This window comes from Phyllobates terribilis, unplaced genomic scaffold (genome assembly GCF_046119375.1).
Source record: "Phyllobates terribilis strain yellow unplaced genomic scaffold, ASM4611937v1 Scaffold_4__5_contigs__length_816908805, whole genome shotgun sequence".
Classification (NCBI taxonomy): domain Eukaryota; kingdom Metazoa; phylum Chordata; class Amphibia; order Anura; family Dendrobatidae; genus Phyllobates; species Phyllobates terribilis.
In genome coordinates, this window is record NW_027362764.1 from 405,399,744 (window position 1) to 405,424,259 (window position 24,516).

Sequence of the window (24,516 nt, forward strand, 5' to 3'; positions counted from 1 at the left end):
GTCATCACCAGCCCTGCTCACCTCACATTGTGATTAAAAAAAAAAAAAAAAAAAAAAAGGCAAAACAAGGAAAAATAAGACAAAAATAAAAAAGTAATTTCAAACCAGAGTTTCTTGCTTTCCAGTATATATTCTATATACAAAAATAATTTTAACAGACAAGGGAACGCAAATTAAAATATTATCTGTGCTACTACAAAAGTTATATAAAAACTGACAAGACAAAAAATAATGTACAATATGCATAATATATATAAAAAAACACTTAAAATTTTGAATAAGCAAAAGAGAAAAAAAATATTTAAGGTTCTTAAATCTATATGTAGAAAACAATCCAAAATTTACCTGCTCATGAACATAAAAAATAGGCCTGTGATGAACGAGTTAAAAAGAAAAAAGTAAACCTGAGCTACATGAGTACAATGAAAATATAGTAAATGTCCTACATGTGGGTGTGTATAGGTATACAATAGAGGTTAGAGGTGTGCGCAGGGCCTGGAGCTATGTACTGTCATTGCTGGGATACGGGCCCAGGTCAGTAGCCATGGCCAGCCCCAGTCTGTGTACATTCAGACTTGCTCATGGCAACCAAGGCTTCCTTGTATTGGCACAGAGCATAACATACAGTCTGTATCTAGAAATGTATCAATCAGCACACGTTCACACTGAAGAATAAATGACCAGTAAAGCAGAGGCGCCTGGGACCCCAGAAGCCATTCATTGTAATGCCTGCACATAAAGCGACTCCCAGCTGGAACCAGTGAGGGCAGATCAGATTCCAGCGGTTGCTATGGCACCAACTAACAAGACTAACGAGAAAAGGAAACCAAGGGATACCAAGTAATGACAACAAACAGTGAGCGTGCCAGTGGCCACATCCAGACCTCTGCGTCCCACCACAGAGAAGGTATGTGATAGAGAGGGATCTTATATGTAGTAATGTTTAATAATAATTCTAGATACAGACCGAATATGTGTGATAATGGTAGCAGGTCTGTGTTACCACACGATTACCTGCCCCCAAATCAAGGCCATTAATATTAACAAGTTATGTAATAAGATTATTTTACACAGCTTTTGACTTTAAAGCCGTGACCCTTTAATAATTGTGTTCGGCTGTGTAGATGTATCATTCAGCCACAATCCAATTTTTCTTTTCACGTTTGATGAAGTTTTCTGCCATATTTGTATAGATGACTATGGGCCTGATTCATCTGTGTACGCCAGTAGTAATGATGGGCATCAGGGGCTGGCTGGCAACTTTTAGCATGGGGGGCAAGCACACAGCCGTGGCCCATTGCCACCACCGATAACAGCTGATTGGCGGGGGTGCTAGGTGCCGAACCCTGGCCGATCAGACATTGATGCCCTATCCATTTATCATTGCACCCGAGCAGCAACTGTGACCCTATTTTTCTGGGATTTTTTCACTGTTCCAGCAAGAATGCCCATTTGCTTTTGTCACTATTGATACAGTGCATGTGTTTGTTTTTTATTAATTAAATGTAACATAATAACGTTTGTTATTTTATTAGTAGCATGAACTCTTGTTCTCTATTTTATATCTTATTTAGTTGCTACAAATAGGTACTATTGATTATTGATCAGTATGTTAACCTGGAATAATTACAAAATTATATTATCATAATAACATTATAGTATCATTACTTGTCTGACTTGGAAAATCAGGAATATAAATACAAATCTAGTAGTCCACTACACCAAATTAAAAAAATGAGTGGACTGCATACATATATATATGTATATATATATATATATACACATACACAGTGGGGAAAATAAGTATTTGATACACAAGCGATTTTGCAAGTTTTCCTACTTACACAGAATGGAGAGGTCTGTAATTTTTTTCGCAGGTCACTTCACCTGTGAGAGACAGAATCTGAAAATAAAAACCAGAAAATCACATTGTATGATTTTTACATAATTAAATTGCATTTTATTGCATGAAATAAGTATTTCATCACCTACCAACCATCAAGAATTCTGGCCTTTTAGTTTTTCTTTAATAAGCCCTCCTACTCTGCACTCATTACCTATATTAACTGCACCTACCAAGACCAAAGACCTGTCTAAGGACACCAGGGACAAAATTGCAAACCTGGACAAGGCTGGGATGGGCTACAGGACAATAGGCAAGCAGCTTGGTGAGAAGGCAACAACTGTTGGCGCAATTATTAGAAAATGGAAGAAACACAAGATAACTGTCAATCTTCCTCGGTCTGGGCTCCATGCAGGATCTCACCTCTTGGAATAAGGATGATTCTGAGAAAGGTCAGGAATCAGCCCAGAACTACTTGGGAGTACCTGGTCTATTACCTAAAGAGAGCTGGGACCATAGTCTCAAATATTACCGATAGTAACACACTACGCCGTCATGGATTAAAATCCTGCAGGGAATTCCATTTCCCCCTGCTCACGCCAGCCTATGTCCAGGCCCATTTGAAGTTTGCCAGTGACCATCTGGATGATGCAGAGGAGGCATGGGAGACGGTCATGTTGGCAGATGAGACCAAAATAGAACTTTTTGGTATCAACTCCACTCGCCGTATTTGGAGGAAAAAGAAGGATGAGTACAACCTTAAGAACACCATCCCAACTATGAAGCATGGTGGGGGAAACATCATACTTTGGGGGTGCTTTTCTGCAAAGGGGACAAGACGACTACACCGAATAGAAGGGAGGATGGATGGGGTCATGTATCGTGAGATTTGGCTAACAACCTCCTTCCCTCCATAAGAGCATTGAAGATGTGTTGTGGCTGGGCCTTCCAGCATGACAATGACCTGAAACACACAGCAAGGGCAACTAAGGAGTGGCTCCATAAGAAGCATTTCAAGGTCCTGGAGTGGCCTATCCAGTCTCCAGACCTGAGCCCAATTGAAAATCTTTGGAGGGAGCTAAAACTCAATGTTGCCCAGAGACAGACCCGAAACCTGAAAGATCTGGAGAAGGTCTGTATGGAGGATTGGGCCAAAATCTCTGCTGCAGTGTGTGCGAACCTGGTCAAGAACTACAGGAAACATCTGAAGTCTGTAATTGGAAGCAAAAGTTTCTGGACCAAATAATAAGTTCTGTTTTTCTATTGTATCAAATACTTATTTCATGCAATAAAATGCAATTTAATTATTTATAAATCATACAATGTGATTTTCTGGATTTTATTTTTAGATTCTGTCTCTCACAGGTGAAGTGTACCTACGATAAAAATTACAGACCTTTCCATACTCACAACCAAAGGCTAGTATATGATATTCTGTGAATACAGACATCCGATGTCATGTATTACATAGTATGTGACTGTTACATATTATTACAGAATACCAAATTGTCCCTTCAGAGAGGAAGAGGACTAGAACTCTAGTGCCACCTACAGGAAGTAGCAATCCTAAAAGTCAATAGTGACCCTTTAACGAGCCATGTCACATGACTTAGGATATAAGCCAGATCCAGAAACTCAATTTGGAGACACTGTGTTTCGGGGTACTGCCCCTCGTCAGAACATCAGATTTAACACCAGCCACATATTATACTGTATATATCATCTGATATCTGTGCACATAGTATGCCACATATGGTATACAGGTGAATATGTGATGGTATATGATAAACTGTTACTACAGACATACAATGGTATATACAGTATAATATGTGACTGTTGTTTACTATGACTATAAACATCAGATGTTACACCAGCCGCATTTTATCCTGTATATAACATCGGTGATATAGACATCAGATGTTATACAGTATACACACTGTCATATAGATGTATATACCTCCATATGACAGTGTATATACTGTTTAACATCTGATGTCTGTATCATTGTTTATCATATACCAGCACTGTATGTACTGTACTGTGCACTGACCTAAAGTAGAATATGCACTGGACTGATCAGGAGCCTGGCTGCAAGACATCATAGATGGCTGTATATATTTGTATATATACTTGTGATGCCCTGTACCTGTTGCAATATCAGTCCTGTGCAGGGTCTGTATACTCAGGTCTGCAGTGGCTGTATTATCTGGGGCACTGTGTGATTTATGGCGGCAGTTTGAGCCTTCATACAGATCGGGAGCCAATGACCTCACACTGACAGCCCGACCTGAATGAAGGGTCAAACTGCTGCAATAAATCCCACTGATCCTCAGCAGAGCGGCCATAGATAAAGTTCAGGATCTGGCCCTGGACTTGTGAGGAGCTGAGCAGCATCCTGTTGCCTCCTCCCTGTACAAACAACACAAATCTCCTGCCTCCATCACTCTTCAAGGAGCCCAGACTTACAAAGATGTTTACAGTGTCTCGCCTCCTGCACTGCTCACAGGCAGGAGGGAGAAGGTCATTGTGAGCCTGTGAGGAGAGTAGTGTCTGCGGTGCTACAGCCGCAGCGGCCGGTACCTGCACATGTAGAGGTACAGGGCTGGCCGCAGCATCTAAAGCAGCGGAGGACTTGGCGGCCCTTAACAACTGCTTGGGAACCAGCCCGGGGGGCATCTGCCCCTCTGCCCCCCTGGGCCCTGTCAGCCCCTGATGGGCATACTAGAGGCACATGCCACTTAAAAGGAACCTGCGCTATTAACCTGCTGATAAGGGGTTAATCTGCAGGTTAATAGATTTCTGAAGCCATGCAGCCGCTAGACTGAGAGCCCGGCTACCGGGAGGAAATATACTTTATTCCTGTAGGCATGCCATGGCACTGAGTGACACCTGGTCAGCAGCAGTGCATCAGTACAGAGCTGGATGTCAGTCAGTGCTGGGGCGTGGATACAGCCACCACTCATTATGTACTGAGTAGTGACAGAAACCATGCCTCTGTAGCTGAAAGCCAGAGGCTGCTGGGACGACAAAGGTTATGTTCTCACAATGAGTTTTTAGTGAGTTTTTTTTTACGCTGCGTATTTAAAAAAAAAATGCAAGTAACCTATTTCACTTAATGGGTGCAGAAAATCTGCGATATCAAAAACAACTCACCAAAAGCTCAGTGGCTCACTCAGTGAAACAGTGGCAATGCAGACAGCGGTAAATACATTGGTGGAGGACGGAGCCGCCGGATCCTTCTTCCGCCAATCAGCGTGTGCGAGTGAGCCAGCAGATGCGATGATGTCACTTCAGCGTGTCTGCTGTGCGGAGAGTCAGTGTACCGGAGACAGCAGAGTGCCGGAAGAATGGGAGCGAGGTGAGTATGTGGTGGTTTTTTTTCATATTATTATTATTATTTATTATTATAGCGCCATTTATTCCATGGCGCTTTATATGTGTATGGGATGTTTGCGTGTGTGGGTTCATACTGTATATATAGAGCAGCTAAGTGGGGGATCATATTTTATATAGGAAGCTATATGAAGGCTCATACTGTATATAGAAGGTTATGTGGGGGCTCATTCTGTGTATAGATAGGCTATGTGAGGGCTCATACTGTATATATAAATAGATAGGATATGTGAGGGCTCATACTGTATATATAAATAGAGAGGATATGTGAGGGCTCATACTGTATATAGGAGTCTATGTGGGGTTCATACTCTATATAGAGCGGCTAAGTGGGGGTCTGATATATATAGAGAAGCTATGTGGCTGCTTACACTGTATACAAGGGGCTATGTTGGGGCTCATACTATATATAGAAGGGCTATGAGGGGGCTCATATAGTATATAAGGGGTCTGTGTGTGGGTTCATTTGGCATATAGTGGGTCTGTGTATGGGCTCATACGGTATATAGGGGTTCTCAGCATACTTTTTTTTATTTAGGAACAAACATAAAACATAGCAAGTATATAGATAAAGCCATACACTAAACATAGTTTTGGCAGAGTAATACAGTAGAATACAAAAGTATCATAGAACAGTCAATATATATATAAATATAATATAATAAACATCTGTAATGTAATCAAGAATCCACATTGTGACTTTAGTTTTGTCCAAATTTTTCATATTAAGACAGGAAGGAGAGCAGAGAGAAAAGAAGAACTTCAGGCAAAAAAGGAAGGGACTAAAAGAGAAAAGTAGACTGGAGAGGGGGATTGGGAAGGGGAGTGGGGAGAAAACAAAAAAAGAAAAAAGAAAAAATCCCACCCCAGTCCAGACAACTGTTCGAACAAAAATCCCCCAATAGCAATCAAGTCTGAGAGTCGAGCTGCACAAGGCTTCCATATTCATTAGATTGCTTAAATTCCATCCAATAGAACCACGTTTTATAGAAGACCTCATATCTACTGTAGAGAGAAGCCGTCAAATCCTCCATGTACATTAAATCATTCACTTTAGAAATCCAGAGGGATGGGCTAGGTGGATTAACTTTCTTCCATAACAACTGAATACAAGCTCTGACAGCCATCACCAAAAATCTTAATCGGGACCGTTTGTAGGAGGAAACTGAAGTCTCACAGAGCTGTAGAAGGAATAGTTCAGGACCCATTTCAGATGAAATGCCTGCAATCGACCCGATTATGCTTTTCACTTTAGTCCAGAACGGTTGTAAAACCGAATAGGACCAGAATATATGAAGGAAATCTCCCTCGCCTGATCCACATCTCCAACACTTAGGGTTAATAGAGGGGAACATTTTGTTCAAATTAACCGGGACCCTGTACCACCTTGAAAGGAGTTTGAAATTCGCTTCCTGAAGCCGAGAACTTATGGAAGATTTATGAGCTAAGGACAGCACCTTATCCCTTTGTTCCATGGAGAGAGTGATACTCAAGTCCTCTTCCCATTGTGTTAAAAATCTGGGAGGAGGCTGATCCACTGGGTTAGTTAGCATTGAGTGGAATGAGTTAGCACGGAGGAAAGTGTATGACGAATCACCCCCTTACCAATGCAAAGATTTTCAAACACGGAAGGGGTTCGTGTATATTGAGCGTAATTTGTAAGGGAGCGAACAAAGTGACACAGTTGGAGAGAACGCCATGTGCCCAGTGGTAAGGGATCAGTAATAGCTTGAAGGTGCCTCTAAAGAAGGACAATCATTATCTACGCCAATCTGGAAAGCTCTAAACCTTCCCTGAGAAATCCAAAGTCTAAAAACATGATCTGACAAACTAGGGGAGAAGTCCGGAGAGCCGATAATAGGCGATAAAAGAGATGGAATGGGAAGGAGAAGTTTGCGTATCTCTCGTCTGGAGCAGCAGTAGAGTGTAGCACTAATTGTGGAGTGAGATTTCAGTGAAGATTGGGAAAAGAAGGGTACCCAGTGGGGAGCAGCTAAAGTGGCCTTTGAAAAGCTTTGTTCAATTTGTACCCATGGCTTCGCCGAGGCATGCCTACACCAATCTATAACTCTAGACATATGAGCAGATAAATAGTATGTTTTTACATCCAGAAGGCCCAAGCCTCCCCGATTTTTTGGTCTACATAGTAGGGATCGCTGGAGTCTAGCTGGTTTGTTAGCCCATATGAAACCTATTTGCAAGGACACGATAGATTTAAAAAAAGAGCTAGGGATTTTAATGGGAAGAGTTTGAAAGCGATATAATAGGCGAGGAAGGATATTCATTTTAATAATTTCACATCTGCCAAACCAAGTGAAGTAAAGTTTAGACCATTTTGAACAATCAACTTTAATGTTCTGGAGCAATGGTAAAAAATTAAGTTTGAAGATGGAATTAATATCAGCGGAGAGGAGAATGCCTAAATACTTCAGGGACTGAGATGACCAACGAAATTTGTATGAAGTCTGTAATGAGGAAACTAATTTCAAAGGGAGATTTATATTCAAAGCCTCCGACTTAGTTAAGTTGATTTTAAAATTAGACAAAAATGCATATTTTTTAAATTCCAACATCAAGCTAGGTAGAGATACAATCGGGTTAGTTATGAAGAATAACAGGTCATCCGCATAGGCTGCAATTTTGTAAGAGAGATTTTGAATCTTTAGACCCATAATATCTGGGTTGGACCCGATACACTGAAGGAAGGGCTCAAGAGTGAGGATAAAGGATTAGGAGGGAAAGGGTGTAGCCATGCCGAGTGCCATTTGCAATTGGAAATCTCTCAGAGAAAACACTATTCACCTGCACACAAGTAGAGGGAGTGCTGTAAAGAGAACCAATCCATTTTAGCATGGAGCTCTGCAACCCGATAGATTTCAACACCTCCTCCATGAATGCCCAGTTGACCCGATCAAAGGCCTTTTCGACATCTGTGGATAAGAGCATCAAAGGGGTGCCATCCAATTTGGCCCTATAAATAAGATTCAAGGCCTTGGTGGTGTTGTCCCTCGCTTCTCTACCGGGCATAAAGCCCTCCTGGTCAGGGTGAATAATGTCTCAGAGTAAGGGCGCTAGTGTAGTTGCTAGATTCTTGGTAAAGAGTTTCAAGTCTACATTAAGTAAAGCTATTGGGCGATAGCTGGAGCACTGGGCAGGGTCTTTACCTAGTTTATGTATAACCGTAATGTTGGCAGATAATGCATCTTTGGGGAGCGGAGATATCGAGCAAGCAGATATATTATTGATGGCAGATAGGAGGGGAGAGAATAAGTAGGAGCTGAGTTTTTTGTAATAAATCAGGGGAAGATCATCTGGGCCTGGGGCTTTACCTGTAGGAGAATTCTTGATTGCAATTTTAAGCTCCTGCTCAGAGATAGGACTCTCTAGGGAAGTGATATCCTCACTCTTCAATGAAGGGAGACCAGAGTTTTTGAAATAATCATGAATACGGTTCCGGGAAATCTGCCCTGGCAGAATCAGAGGAAGATTTATCGATAGAGTATAGCGAGGTGTAGAAATCTTTGAAGGAAGAAGCTTTACCGCCTGAAGGGGTCTGAATCATTGGGATATAACCCTTCGTTCGCTGGGTCCTCAGGGCTCTAGCAAGAGTTCTGCTACATTTATTCCCAAATTCATAAAAATGCCTTCTACATTTAGATAGGACACACTTAGCCTTATGAGACAGAAGGGATCTTAACTAGTGATGAGCAAGCATGCTCGCCACTGCTCGGTACTCACCCGAGCATCTCAGTACTCGAGATGCTCGGAGCTCGCCGAGTACTTTCGAGATGCTCGGGCGGGAGCTCGAGTCCCCTCAGTGCATGTCTGGCGCTATTTAGAGCACCAATCATGGAGGGATTGTCTGCCACTCACTGTAATGCCACAGCCATGGTGGTTGTGGCATTACAGTGATTGCCCAAATCGATGGGAACAGTGCTCACAGTGAAACATGAAAAGCCGGCAATTCATCAGCGGCATACACTGGTACCTGACAATTTAGAACAGAAAGAATAGAGCATCACACATAGATTAGATAGATAGAAACATGTCAGTCACATATATAAGAAGTACAGTGACAGTGTTGGTTACTGCACTTGTCATTTAGTGTTAAAGGATTTATTAAAAAAAAAAAGTGTTTTCATGCACCCGTCTCTTTAAAAAAGCCGGCCGGCAATTCATCATCGGTACCCGACAATTTAGAACAGAAAGAATAGAGCATCACACATAGATTAGATAGATAGAAACATGTCAGTCACATATATAAGAAGTACAGTGATAGTGTTGATTACTGTACTTGTCATTTAGTGTTAAAATAAAGGATTTATTAAAAAAAAAAATTGGCGTGGGGTTCCCCGTAATTTTAGTCTCTAGCGGAGGTTAAGCAGACGGCTGGGGCAGATGTTTGAAGCCTGGGAAGGGGGTAATACCCACGGAGCTTCCCAGGCTACTAATATCAGCCCCCAGCTGAATACCTAGCCTTTACTAGATATTAAAATGGGGGACCCCAAAAAAAAAATGACATGGGGTCCCCCCTATATTAATAGCTAGCAAAGGCAGACAGTTGGCGGCTGATATTAATAGCCCAGGAAGGGTGCCATGAATATTGGCCCCCTCCCAGGCTAGAAACACCAGCCGTCAGCCGCCCCAGAAATGGCGCATCCATAGGATGTGCCAATTCTGGCACTTAGCCTCGCTCTTCCCACTGCCCTGTAGCGGTGGCAGTGGGGTAATAGGGCTGGGGTTGATGTCAGCTGGCATTATAAGCTGACATCAAGCCCAGGTTAGTAATGGAGAGGCGTCTATAAGACGCCCCCATTACTAACCCCATAGTCTAAGTTAAAAAAAACACAAACACCCGGAATAAAGTCCTTTAATTGAAATAAACACACAATATTCTTTAATGTTCTAAATGAAACCATACTTACCGTATCGCCCATTCCAGCTGAAGCCAACGATCTCCTGCAATAAAATTAAAATAATAAACCAACTGTTATGTTCTGCTACCAGAGCTAAGGAAAGAGAGGAGATCTGTCCCTACGATAGAACTCAGCTGAATCCCTACGATGTAACAGGGAACCTGATCCTGCGATCAGACCTGCTAAAGTCCTAAGCTAGTCTGTACGGAGACCTATAGATGTGGGGAAGGAATCCCTACAAGTACTAAGGACTGGGAGGAAAATGGGACACCTCCTAACAGAAATAGTAGCAGACAGACGAACAAACAAAATATATAGAACATAGAGGTCCGTAGACCAAGCAAACTAACAGAGTTAGATACAGAGCACAGGCTAGCTAGAAAGTAGTTATACAATGAAGTCCAGCAAAGCCAGAAGGGCGGAGCAGGATTAAATAGGCCAACAAGGTCATGTGACCAGCAAAGGAAAAAACCTAAGAGCAAGGTTCTAACAGTACCCCCCCTTCTAAGAGGATCCTCCGGATCCCCTAGGACCAGGCTTATCAGGAAATCTCCTGTGAAACGCTCTGATAAGTCTGGACGCGGAAACATCATCCGACCTCACCCAAGAGTTATCCTCGGGTCCGAAACCTTTCCAGGCCACAAGATACTGCAAACTACCTCTATACAGTCTAGAGTTAAGGATACGAGAAATTTCATATTCCCCGTCCTCCACCACCGGAGGAACAGAGGCAGAGGCGTCACAATCCGATACAATCGCAGGTTTTGCCTCCCCATAGAGACTATGATTGTTCTATTGAATTTGTCCCTGGAGCGACTCTTCCTAAAAGTCGTTTATTTAACCTTACTATTCCTGAGAGGAAGGCTTTGGAGGAATACATACAGACAAGTTTGGCCGCCGGTCACATTAGGCCCTCTAAGTCTCCTGTGGCGGTTGGATTTTTTTTTGTAAAAAAAAAGGACGGCGGTTTACGTCCTTGTCTGGATTTTCGTGAGATTAACAAAATTACTGTACGCAATCCTTACCCACTGCCATTGATTCCTGATCTGTTTAACCAGTTAATGGGGGCCAAGTGGTTCTCTAAAATTGACCTTAAGGGGGCATACAATACTGTTATGTTCTGCTACCAGAGCTAAGGAAAGAGAGGAGATCTGTCCCTACGATAGAACTCAGCTGAATCCCTACTATGTAACAGGGAACCTGATCCTGCGATCAGACCTGCTAAAGTCCTAAGCTAGTCTGTACGGAGACCTATAGATGTGGGGAAGGAATCCCTACAAGTACTAAGGACTGGGAGGAAAATGGGACACCTCCTAACAGAAATAGTAGCAGACAGACGAACAAACAAAATATATAGAACATAGAGGTCCGTAGACCAAGCAAACTAACAGAGTTAGATACAGAGCACAGGCTAGCTAGAAAGTAGTTATACAATGAAGTCCAGCAAAGCCAGAAGGGCGGAGCAGGATTAAATAGGCCAACAAGGTCATGTGACCAGCAAAGGAAAAACCTAAGAGCAAGGTTCTAACACCAACCTCATCCTTACCTTTCCATGGTTCCCAGGACGGCTTCAGCTCTGCTACATTCACATGACAGGCTGGATCATAGCAGAACGCTGCCATCCAGCTTGCCATGCCGCAGACACTGAGAAGCGCAGGCATGCTTGCGGTCCTCAGTGTCTTGCTGTGACGGCATCCAGATGAGCCGAGTTCATGTCCAATGAACTCAGCTCACCTCATGCATGTCACTGACAGCGTGGGAGAATTCTCCTGCGTATGCGGTGAGCGTGAGAGAATTCTCCTGTGCATGCGGTGAGCGCAGGAGAATTCTCCCACGCTGTCAGTGACGTGCATGAGGTGAGCTGCGTTCATTGGACATGTCCAATGAACTCAGCTCACCTTATGCACGTCACTGACAGCGTGGGAGAATTCTCCTGCGCTCAGTGCTTGAGCAGGAGAATTCTCCCACGCTGGGATGGCATTGAGATGACAGGCTGGATCGCAGCAGAGCGCTGTCATCCAGCTTGTCATACTTCAGAAACACTGCAGAGTGCAAGCATGCCTGCGCTCTGCAGTGTCTCTGAAGGATGACGAGCTGGATGATAGCGCTCTGCTGCGATCCAGCGCTTCAGAGACACTGCAGGTAGCGCTTCAGAGACACTGCAGAGCGCAAGCATGCCTGCGCTCTCAGTGTCTATGAAGGGTGACAAGCTGGATGGCATTGAGATGACAGGCTGGATCGCAGCTGAGCGCTGCCATCCAGCTTGTCATCCTTCACAGACACTGCAGAGCGCAAGCATGCCTGCGCTCTGCAGTGTCTATGAAGGATGGCATGCTGGATGGCAGCTCTCAGCTGCGATCCAGCCTGTCATCTCAATGCCATCCCAGCATGGGAGAATTCTCCTGCTCAAACGCTGAGCGCAGGAGAATTCTCCCACGCTGTCAGTGACGTGCATGAGGTGAGCTGAGTTCATTGGACATGAACTCGGCTCATCTGGATGCCGTCACAGCAAGACACTGAGGAGCGCAAGCATGCCTGCGCTTCTCAGTGTCTGCGGCATGGCAAGCTGGATAGCAGCTTTCGGCTGCGATCCAGCCTGTCATGTGAATGTAGCAGAGCTGAAGCCGTCCTGGGAACCATGGAAAGGTAAGGATGAGGTTGGTTTATTATTTTACTTTTATTGCAGAAGACATTGGCTTCAGCTGGAATGGGCGATACGGTAAGTATGGTTTAATTTAGAACATTAAAGAATTGTGTGTTTATTTTAATTAAAGGACTTTTTTCTGTGTGTTTGTGTTTTTTTTAACTTTGACTATGGGGTTAGTAATGGGGGTGTCTTATAAACGCCTCTCCATTACTAACCTGGGCTTGATGTCAGCTGGCATTATAAGCTGACATCAACCCCAGCCCTATTACCCCACTGCCACTGCTACAGGGCAGTGGGAAGAGCGAGGCTAAGTGCCAGAATTGGCGCATCCTATGGATGCGCCATTTCTGGGGCGGCTGACGGCTGGTGTTTCTAGCCTGGGAGGGGGCCAATATTCATGGCACCCTTCCTGGGCTATTAATATCAGCCCCCAGCTGTCTGCCTAGCCTTTGCTAGCTATTAAAATAGGGGGGACCCCATGTCATTTTTTTTTTGGGTCCCCCATTTTAATAGCTAGTAAAGGCTAGGTATTCAGCTGGGGGCTGATATTAGTAGCCTGGGAAGCTCCGTGGGTATTACCCCCTTCCCAGGCTTCAAACATCTGCCCCAGCCGTCTGCTTAACCTCCGCTAGAGACTAAAATTACGGGGAACCCCACGCCAATTTTTTTTAATAAATCCTTTATTTTAACACTAAATGACAAGTACAGTAATCAACACTATCACTGTACTTATTATATATGTGACTGACATGTTTCTATCTATCTAACCTATGTGTGATGCTCTATTCTTTCTGTTCTAAATTGTCGGTACCGGTGTATGCCGCTGCTGAATTGCCGGCCGGCTTTTTTAAAGAGAAGTGTGCATGAAAATCGGAGGGCACTAGTGTGTTCCAAGTGCCCTGCTATGTTTTTCATGCACCCTCCTATATACCCTGCCTGCCTGTCTGCCTATATATTCTGCCTGCCTGACGTTTAATTGAGCACTGTTCCCATCGATTTGGGCAATTTTTGACCTTCTGCAGACCGCCGGGGGGGACCGCCAGAAAAATGCTCGAGTTTCCCATAGACTTACATTGGGCTGGTTGCTCGGGTCGAGCACCCGAGTATTCCAATGTGCTCGACCCGAGCTTCGAGCACCCGAGCATTTTAGTGCTCGCTCATCACTAATCTTAACTCATCTCTTTTCTGAAAGAGAATAATTTTTGTGTTGTGATCAAGGAGGCCATTATGTCGAGTTTCGAGTGCACGAATGTCGGCCAGCAAATCATTAATTGCTGAAGCTTGCTCTCTTTTTATACGCGACCCGTGTTTGATAAAGATCCCCCTGACCACACATTTATGGGCTTCCCAGATTATGTTGGGGGACATTCCCTCAGTAGAATTAGTGGCAAAATAATCCGTTAAGGTATTCTGGATTTCTTGAATAGAATCATAGAATCATAGAATCATAGAATGGTAGAATTGGAAGGGACCTCCTGGGTCATCTGGTCCAACCCCCTGCTCAAAGCAGGATTCACTAAATCATCTCAGACAGATGTCTGTCCAGCCTCTGTTTGAAGACGTCCATTGAAGGGGAACTCACCACCTCTCGTGGCAGCCTGTTCCACTCATTAATCACCCTAACTGTCAAAAAGTTTTTTCTAATATCTAATCTGTGTCTCCTCCCATTTAGTTTCATCCCATTGCTTCTAGTCTTTCCTTGTGCAAATGAGAATAAAGATGATCCTTCTACAATGTGACAGCCCTTGACATATTTGTAGACAGCTATTAAGTCTCCTCTCAGTCTTCTTTTTTGCAAGCTAAACATTCCCAAATCCTGCAACCGTTCCTCATAGGACATGGTTTACAGACCAGTCACCATTCTGGTCGCTCTTCTCTGAACTTGCTCCAGTTTGTCTATGTCTTTTTTAAAATGTGGTGCCCAAAACTGTACACAGTATTCCAGATGAGGTCTGACCAAAGAGGAGTAAAGACCAATAATGACTTCACGTGATCTAGACTGTATGCTTCTGTTAATACATCCCAGAATTGTATTTGCCTTTTTTGCTGCTGCATCACACTGTTGACTCATGTTCAGTCTATGATCTATTAGTATACCTAAGTCTTTTTCACATGTACTGTTGCTTAGCTCTATTCCTCCCATTCTGTATATGCTTTTTTCATTTTTATTGCCCAGATGTAGTACTTTGCATTTTTCCCTGTTAAAAACCATTCTGTTGGTTGCTGCCCACTGCTCCAGTTTATTTAGGTCTTTTTGAATCCTCTCTCTCTCTTCTCTAGTATTAGCTATCCCTCCTAGCTTTGTGTCATCAGCAAATTTAATCAGTTTACCCTCAATTCCTTCATCTAAATCATTGATAAAGATGTTGAACAATACAGGTCCCAGGACGGAGCCCTGTGGTACCCCACTTGAGACATTCATCCAGCTGGATGTGAAGCCATTTACAATCACCCTTTGAGTCCGATCACTAAGCCAGTTATGAATCCACCTAACAGTTGCCTGGTCCATTGCATACTTGGTCATTTTTTCAATAAGGATGGTGTGAGATACTTTGTCAAATGCTTTGCTGAAGTCAAGATATACTATATCTACAGCATTTCCCTGATCCACCCAGTCAGTGATTCTGTCATAGAAGGAAATTAAGTTAGTCTGACATGACTTGTTAGTTATAAACCCATGCTGACTCTGGTTAATCACTTCATTCTTATCCAGGTACTTACATACATGTTGTTTAATAATTTGTTCAAAGATCTTTCCTGGTATAGAAGTCAGACTCACCGGCCTATAGTTCCCTGGGTCCACCTTCTTCCCCTTTTTGAAGATAGGAACAACATTTGCTCTTCTCCAGTCTTCTGGGACTTCTCCTGTTCTCCAAGAATTTTCAAAGATTATGGAGAGTGGTTCTAAAATTTCTTCTACGATCTCCTTCAGTACTCTGGGGTGTAATTCATCTGGACCTGGAGACTTGAACTCATTTATGTTAGCTAAATATTCCCTCACAATCTTTCTGTTTACAGATAACTTGGATTCTTCTATTCCTTTAAAAGGACAGTGAAGATCAGTTGATGTTACATTTTCTTTCTGAGAGAAAACAGATGCAAAATAGGAATTAAAAAGTTTGGCCTTCTCAACATCCTCTCTTACCATTTCTCCATTTTCATCCTGTAAAAATCCTATAGCATCTTTGACTTTTCTTTTACTTTTGACATACCCCCAAAATCCTTTTTTATTGCTTTTGACATCTCTTGCAAGCCTTAATTCATTGTCAGCTTTAGCTAACCTGATACATGCCCTGCAGGATCTGCAGACTGCATTATAATCTTCTTTAGATATGCCTCCCTCTTTCCATTTAATAAACATTTCTTTCTTTCTTTTTAGCATGTGTTTAAGTTCTGTGTTCATCCATCCTGGTTTCCTTAAATGCTTCCCATTCTTCCTACTTTTCGGGATTGTTAACGATTGTGCTTTGAGAATCTCATTTTTAAAAATTTCCCATCGTTCCTGGACATTTTTGTCCTTAAGGACATCCAGCCATTGGATCCCTCCTATTCTCTTTCTGAGTCTCTTAAAATCTGCCTTTCTAAAATCTAACCTTGAAGTTTGAGTCTTAACATGTCTTCCTCCTCTAGTTATCCAAAATTCTATAATAGCATGATCGCTGCCTCCTAGGGTCCCAGCCACTTTTACCTCCTCAACCATTTCCTCCTTGTTTATAAGGATTAGATCCAAAGTAGCAGATCCCCTTGTTTTCTCCCCTACCTTTTGGAAGATAAAGTTGTCAGCAAGAGAGGATAAGAATTTGCTTGACCTGTTAGTTTTACTTGAGAGAGATTCCCAACAAATGTCTGGATAGTTGAAATCTCCCATGACCACTACGTCATATTTTTTTGAGAACTTGGTCATTTGATACATAAAGAGTTCATCCATATCTTCAGCTTGCCCAGGTGGCCTGTAGTAAATGCCTACAATGGTGTCCTTTCCGTTGTTCTCTCCTTGTATTCTTACCCAAACAGTTTCCACAGAACTCCCAGTCTCTGAAGCTTCAATCTCTGTGCAGATATACGCTTTTCTAACATACAATGCGACACCTCCTCCTCGTTTATCAAGTCTGTTTCTTGCAAATAAGTTGTATCCTTTTAGCCTTTTATTCCAATCATGTGTATCGTCCCACCAAGTTTCAGTGATTCCAATGACATCATATTCCTTTTCCTGCGTTAGTAGTTCCAATTCTCCTTGTTTGTTGCCCATGCTTTGTGCATTTGTATAAAAACATTTTAGTTTGTGATTGGTTTCTCTTCCTCCCATATTTTTATTATTTAAATTGTTTTGTCTTTGTTCTTCCTTTCCACTTCCAGTAGCAGAGATCTCAATAGTATTTGTCAGCTGTATGGCTTTTTCTGGCCTTTTGCTTCCCTTCCCACATTGTTCTATTTTAAAGCTCTTCTGATGAGTGTAGCAAGGCGACTTCCAAATACATGTTTTCCAGTCTTCGTAAGGTGCACCCCATCTCTAGCAAGTAGTCCATCGTATAGGTAATTCATCCCGTGATCCAGAAATCCAAATCCTTGTTGACGGCACCATCGACGTAGCCAGTTGTTCACCTGTAGAATCTTATTCCACCTCATTGTTCCATGGCCATCCACTGGGAGGATGGATGAGAAGACCACCTGCGCTCCCAATTCTTTCACTTTCTTGCCTAAGTCTTCAAAGTCACTGCAGATGGTTTCCAGGTCCTTTCTTGCGGTGTCATTTGTCCCCACATGTATTAGCAGGAATGGGTAGTGATCTGTAGGTCTGAAGAGTCTTGATATCCTGTCAGACACATCTTTAATTTTTGCTCCTGGAAGACAGCACATTTCTCTTGAGGTTATGTCTGGTCTGCAGATAGCGGCCTCTGTTCCTCTTAACAGGGAATCCCCCATGATCACCACTCTCCGTTTTTTCTTCACAACATTCTTCTTTCTCCATCCAGGAGGATTCTGAGGGCTTACAGGGTTCTTCATTGTGGGCAAAGTCTTATTTTGCTTTATTTCTTCATGGTTCTCCTGCGTGAGAGCCTGGTACTGGTTCCTGAGCAGTATGGGTGCTGACTGCCTCTCGATCCTCCTGCTTCTGTGGGTCACAGGCTTCCATTCCTCTGTTTCCTCAGGTGCAGTTCGAATTTCTTCTCTTTCTGAATCATGAAGAGATAATTCTGCTCTGTCTAAGAACTCTTCACCTTCCTTAATGATTTTCAAGGTAGTTAACCTCTCTTCTAGATTTCGCAACTTTTCCTCCAACAGGGACACAAGCTTGCATTTCTGGCATGTGAAGTTTGGCTTTTCCACTGGCAAGTCTGTGAACATGTAGCAGGATATGCAGCTCACCAAATGGCTCCTGGACTCTTCCATGTTCTTACTGTTAATGTTCTGAAAACAGTGAAAAAAGCTTAAAAAAAAAGCTTCAAAATGCGCGCGCCGGTAGGCGCGCGGTTTACCGATGTCCTCTTTTCAGCTCCAACAGCCAAAATCCAGTGTTATTTGAGCTCGCGGAGACTCTTCACTTACCCCAAAATGCAGTGGGAATATGCAAATTATCTCCTCAGGACTCCTCCCCTGGTTTACCGATGTCCTCTTTTCAGCTCCAACAGCCAAAATCCAGTGTTATTTGAGCTCGCGGAGACTCTTCACTTACCCCAAAATGCAGTGGGAATATGCAAATTATCTCCTCAGGACTCCTCCCCTGGTTTACCGATGTCCTCTTTTCAGCTCCAACAGCCAAAATCCAGTGTTATTTGAGCTCGCGGAGACTCTTCACTTACCCCAAAATGCAGTGGGAATATGCAAATTATCTCCTCAGGACTCCTCCCCTGGTTTACCGATGTCCTCTTTTCAGCTCCAACAGCCAAAATCCAGTGTTATTTGAGCTCGCGGAGACTCTTCACTTACCCCAAAATGCAGTGGGAATATGCAAATTATCTCCTCAGGACTCCTCCCCTGGTTTGAATAGTAATCTGATCATTTAATAGTGACGTATTTAATATCCATTGCCCATGTCTGGGAATAAAATTCGATAGTGAGAGAGTGAGAATAACCAATGCATGATCTGAGAAAGATATACTGTCAATTGAGACATCTATAAGAGAGTGTAGGTCACCGTGTTTGATAAAGAAATAATCTAAATGCGAGTATGTATCATGTACCGATGAGTAATATGTGTAGTCTCTGATGGATGTAGAAGATGCCAGGTATCGATCAATTGGTGTTCATGGAACCCCCTTTTGATTCGGCGCAGAACAGTTTGAGGCATAAATGATGGTCTCAGCATACTTAATTCTTCTCAATATTAAGTGCTACAATTAATATAAAATAATTATAATTAATATGCTAATATTAACATTGAGCAGAATTAATTTTAGGTTAGCACAAATGTCCCAAGAATTAGCGCATACCACTTCAAAGTACAACATAAACTCACAACTCCGGATAAACATTCAACCAGAGACCACAAAGAGAAATATGCTTGATGATAAAATGTCAAAAGTTTCTTGAAAAAATTAAAACCATTATTAAATAGCCATAAAAAGTATATATAGCACAGAACAAAATAAATAATCCACAGGTCAAAGCAGCCTTCAATGATTCACGACCAAAAAGATATTCCTAGTATACAATAGTCTGATGCAGCCAAAGCCAACTATATCAACCAATATAAAGTGCAAAATGCAGAGAAAGGGGAGGGTGTGACATCAGTTTATAACAGTACAGGTATCCGTTGTAACTATAAGGCCTCGGCCCCACTATCAGTATTTGGTCAGTATTATTTCTCTGTAGTGGGAGCCAAAACCAGGTGAGGAACAATCAGAGAAAAGGAATAATAGAAACAAGTCACCAATTCTGCATGTATCACCCACTCCTGGTTTTGGCCCCCACTGCTGAGAAAAAAAACTGACCGAATACTGACTAAATAGTAGATAGAGATAGATAGTGGGGCCATAGCCTAAAGGATAGAGTCTCTTAATATGAATCAATATATGTTCAAATAGCATAATGTGCATCATGAGGAATAGCCTATTATAAAGTGCATAGTGCAAGCTCCTGGAGGAGGACGCAGGTGCACTGAACCGGCAGAATGATGCCGCACGGGGCTGGTGACCAGAAGAACTGGGCCCCGACAGGGCCCTCTCTGCTTGCCGGGCCCCATACGCCAGTAAGGGCAGTAATGCCCTGATGGCGGCCCTGCTCAGGTCCCCCAACCCAAGCGTGACAGCTTCATACAGTATATGTCTATGAGGTTGTGACGCTCGGGTCGGGAGAACCATGGCCAGTCCGTTCATTGTAGTCCTTTTCCACACCAATTTGCATGGACATCTGAGGCATCCCTAAGAGTCTCACCAAACTACTCTCAATAGAAAAGAATTGAGAGAAGCCAAATGAGACTAATTGGCATATAGCTGCAGGTCTGAACATCACATACATGGGACTACCTGCTCACACGGAAAGCACAGTATCATCATGACAGCCTGCACTACACCCTGTCTCGATTTGGCGTTCTGCAAGCAGACAATCTGCACCCAGGCAGTCGGCACCCAGACAACAATTTTCCTAATTTCTCTCTTAACCTGGTCGTTGGTACGCCATGTGCCATTGGGGTATGACTGTGTCATTCAACAGCCAAAATCAGGAGTGGAACAATCAGATGTAAAGTATATTAGAAACACTTGCACAATTCTGCATTTTTCACCTACTCCTGGTTTTGGCTTACATATACTGGTGTAAAGGACTGACCAAATACTGATAGTATGAACGTGACCTTAGATCTCTGCTCTTCACCCTCTCTTAGGCCCTTTTCACACGTCCGTGTCAAACTGATACCGTAAAAAACAGTACCTGTACCATCAGTGTTTTTGTGTTTTTCCAGTATAGCTAAAAAAAAAAGAAATTAAAAAGCTTCTCCTATACTTTGCAATGTTAAACACATTTTAGCGCATGGATGCCATCTATGTGCTGTAGGTGTTTTACAGACTTGTATTGGCCCTTGTCATCCATGCTGCCAGTAAAAAAAACTGACCATAGGTTATAATGGGTACGTGTGCTATCCGTGAAAAAAACGTATGCCACACGTACCAGAAACACGGACGTGTGAAGGGGACACTACTTGGTTTGCTTGGCCTCTGCTTTTGGAGGGAATAACAAGAGTTCAGGCAAATTACCAACTCTGCTATTCACTGGTCCTGCTTGCGGTAATTTTTTTCTGCTGCTTCTTTTTTTAGCAACTGGTACCTCCTCTGCTGAGCTTAGACCACTCACCCTTACTGTCCTCTACAAGCAACCAATTTTTTTTTCACAAAGTTCTGTTAGTCATGCAGTGTTTTTATAAGGCCATATGAACTCATGCGCTTTGTATATCTCATTCATGTAAACCAAGTGATTTAAATTAAAATGGTTTGTTATGGTATTGCTATTCATACCCTATAGCCTACAAATGAATATAGAGACCATTATTAAATTGATTTTCCTTTAAAGGCAACCTCTCATATCCACAAATGTTATTTACATGCAAACGTAGGCTTAATTTAGAGGTAAATAGTGCTGTAATCATGTTAGACTGTTTGGAACAGCAGCTACAGGGAGAAAATTAATTTTACCTCCCTGCGAATGCAGGGAGCAGCTCCATTCGCTACACAGTGAGTGCATTGTAATCACTCTACAGCACGTTGATTGACAGGCTGCTCTGCACACACACACTGCAAAGTAAGCTGTCAATCAAACTGCTGGGGAGTGATTATAGCCACTCTCACAAGCGAACGGCCACAGGGAAGATATAGCTTAATTTTCTCCCTCTAGCCACTGGTCTAGGTAAGGCGGCCAAAGCTGATTTCACTTTTTTTCAGCTGCAGATTAACCCCATATCTGCAGGTAAATAGCATTTCTGGACATGACAGGTTCTCTTTAATGCCTACAGTATGTTAACATAAGTGTGTGTCTTATGGTAAAAATATGTTACATCCCACGGGTTTTAAAACTAGGTCATAATGTATATTTTCTAACCCAAAGGGTATACACTATGGATGAAAGCATCAGAACTGATGTGGATGGAGAAGATCCCATTCCTCCTATTGTAGAAGAGGAAACTGAAGTGGACCTTCCCAGCAGTGCATCAAAAGGAGACACAGATCAACCTTTAAATCCACCATTGATATCAGTTAACAAAGGTGAAATCCTTTATTTTCCACCTGTGGTATAGGAGGGATGAGTTGTAGGGGTATTTGTGGATTATAATGTCTTACGCATACTTTGCTGAAATAATTAAAATGAAAAGAACACAATAAAAAGAAACATCAAAGGGTGCGCTCTGCTTATATTATAAAATAGAATGCTCTCTCTTTTTAAAGCTCAATATTATTTCATTTTGTTTGCCAACCTGCCCCACTCTAGTTCCACAGGTTTTAGGTCATTGACTTGGGTAGATTATGCTCTGCTTGATTTACAATAGATATAAAAAGATTAGCAACAGATGGCATCACACATATTAAGTCTCTGCTTTCTAGTGATCGCTCATATTGCCTCTGTCGGCCTAAGTTGTAAATTATACTGCATTTGTCACTGACTAAGGAACTGAATGTACCAGTCACCTCAAATGGCTTTTCTCTTCAAATAGTGGCAATACGTCAGTTTCACAATATACACCCTTTATAGGATCTCTCTCGTGACAGTGATTTAACATATTAACCCCTATAAAGGATAGACCTGTCTTTAGTCGGATGCTTGTTAACCCTTCGTGACTGATATACTTCATTATATACAGTAATACACAGCCAGGTTCCAATTGCAACTGTTGCAATTGGAGATCCTTCTGATGAATCCCATTGACCTCCCTATAATATAATGCCATCATGGGGTTTAGATGGGATAACATGGCCCAAGTTTGGATATCTGGTATGCATTTGGTATCTGTTTATCAAGCCATGCCAGAGGTTGCTTGTCAGTATATTGCTGATTTAAAACCTAGGAGGGGGGCAAAGGAGAAAAAATAAAAATTCAATGGAATGGCCCTGATTCATCAAGACTATCAATTTTCACTCTGGTCTTGATGAAGGGATTGCTGGACTCAGACACTCCTGATTCATTATGGGGTGGTTGCGCCTGCATTCACCACAACAGATATCTTACTCCAGTCACTGACTAAAGTAAGATTTCCTGCGTAAGGAATTAGACGAACTCTAGCTTAAGCCCCTGCTGTGCCACTGTCTCACCCAACTTCCAACCATTTTGGACAGAGCTGGAAGAAACTGGGGTGAAATCGGCAAAAGTTGCTAAATTTTTGCGCACATGTGAGTTGTGCAAAATATTTTGCCAGTTTTCACATCAATTTACGCCAGAATTCTGGTGAAATTGCTTTGATGAATCACCTAACACATTAGTCTTTATTATCCAAACAACTTCTCTTTTAAGAAGCAAGTCATGGTGATTGCCTCCTGACTTAGGTACATATACAGTACACATTCGAATCACGAAAACACGGTACCTTAGGATCACCTTGATGTGCTTCTCTCACATGTGCTATAAGTCGTGGAGAAACTTCTCCAAAGAATATAGATTTGAAATGTTCTCTGCATTTAAAATGCAAAGTAATTGGCCCAAGACCACACAGAATACAAATATAGACCCACATGAGATGAATTAACTGGCATTATGCATTCTTTTGCCAATCTGGAGGAACCGCGTATTGAATAAAAAAAACTACAAAAAATTGCGCTGGTCACATTTAAAATCCCCTCTTGGGGTTAATTTCTCAAGCTAGCTATCTCATGGATCTGAGAATCTCCTGACTAAGATGTCATTAAGATTTTTACTCCTCTGAAGGTAATTAAGGTTTTCTACTCACTATATCCTTCATGTTTGAGCTCTCTCAAGCATGTGTCAGTGGTTACTAATCCTGACTCTTATAGTAGACGCCAACAAATTGCATTGGAATGGAAATGTAAAATCTTCTCTCCCAAGTTTTGCTTCTCTTTTGGCCCAGAAAATCAAAACTATTAAATGGAACCCATCAGAAATGTAACCTCCCAAAGTTATTCATATGACTATGTAACCCTATAAAAGAAAAGCCAGCAGCGAGAAATCATGTTTTGAAGTGGAGTCTGGAAGTGTATTGGGACGAGACGATGGACTTCTAGGCTTCTCAACCTCATGCTATATTTCCTATATAGTAGCATCGTTCCCTGACTGATTGACAGGTCAGTGGCTGTGATCCAGAGCAAACGACCTGTCAATCAGTCAAGGTAGGGTACGGAATACAGCATGGGGCTGAGAAGCTAGAAGTGCATCGTCACACCCCAATGCACTTCCAGACACAACTTCAAAACGCTACACACCTAACAGGGCTGCATGTTATTACTATGTAAGTTTGCATCCTATACTCTTCTATTTGATGTACATGTTAACCACCAGGGAATGTCGTGCAATAGACATGTGTGCACACTAACTATATGCTGCTTATAGCCTTGGGAGGTTTGTTGTTAGCCCTCAGTTTACTAACAAAAACCATTATTTTATATTTAATAAAGTTGATATATCTGTGAGATATTTTGTAGCACAACTTTTCTTTTTCTTTTGGCTTATCTTGTTATATTTAGGTGCATCTCTCTTATTCAGCCAGATACATTTGGTTATGATAATATTGGTTGGTCCTAATATTGGCACCAATCAGTAGAATAAAGTTGTTTTTACTGCAT

General features: G+C 42.3%; 1 protein-coding gene across 1 annotated transcript in view; it reads left to right on the forward strand.

Annotated features, from left to right (window-relative positions):
• The first annotated feature begins 585 nt into the window (after nt 1–585).
• LOC141265457 (dynein axonemal heavy chain 5-like) overlaps nt 586–24,516 on the forward strand; it is a 526,560-nt gene continuing 502,629 nt past the window's right edge. The window contains exons 1-2 of the mRNA XM_073678599.1: nt 586–907; nt 21,836–21,993. Of these exons, the coding sequence (XP_073534700.1) occupies nt 21,846–21,993 (148 nt within the window). The 5' untranslated portion in view covers nt 586–907; nt 21,836–21,845. The remainder of the gene's footprint in view (nt 908–21,835; nt 21,994–24,516) is intronic.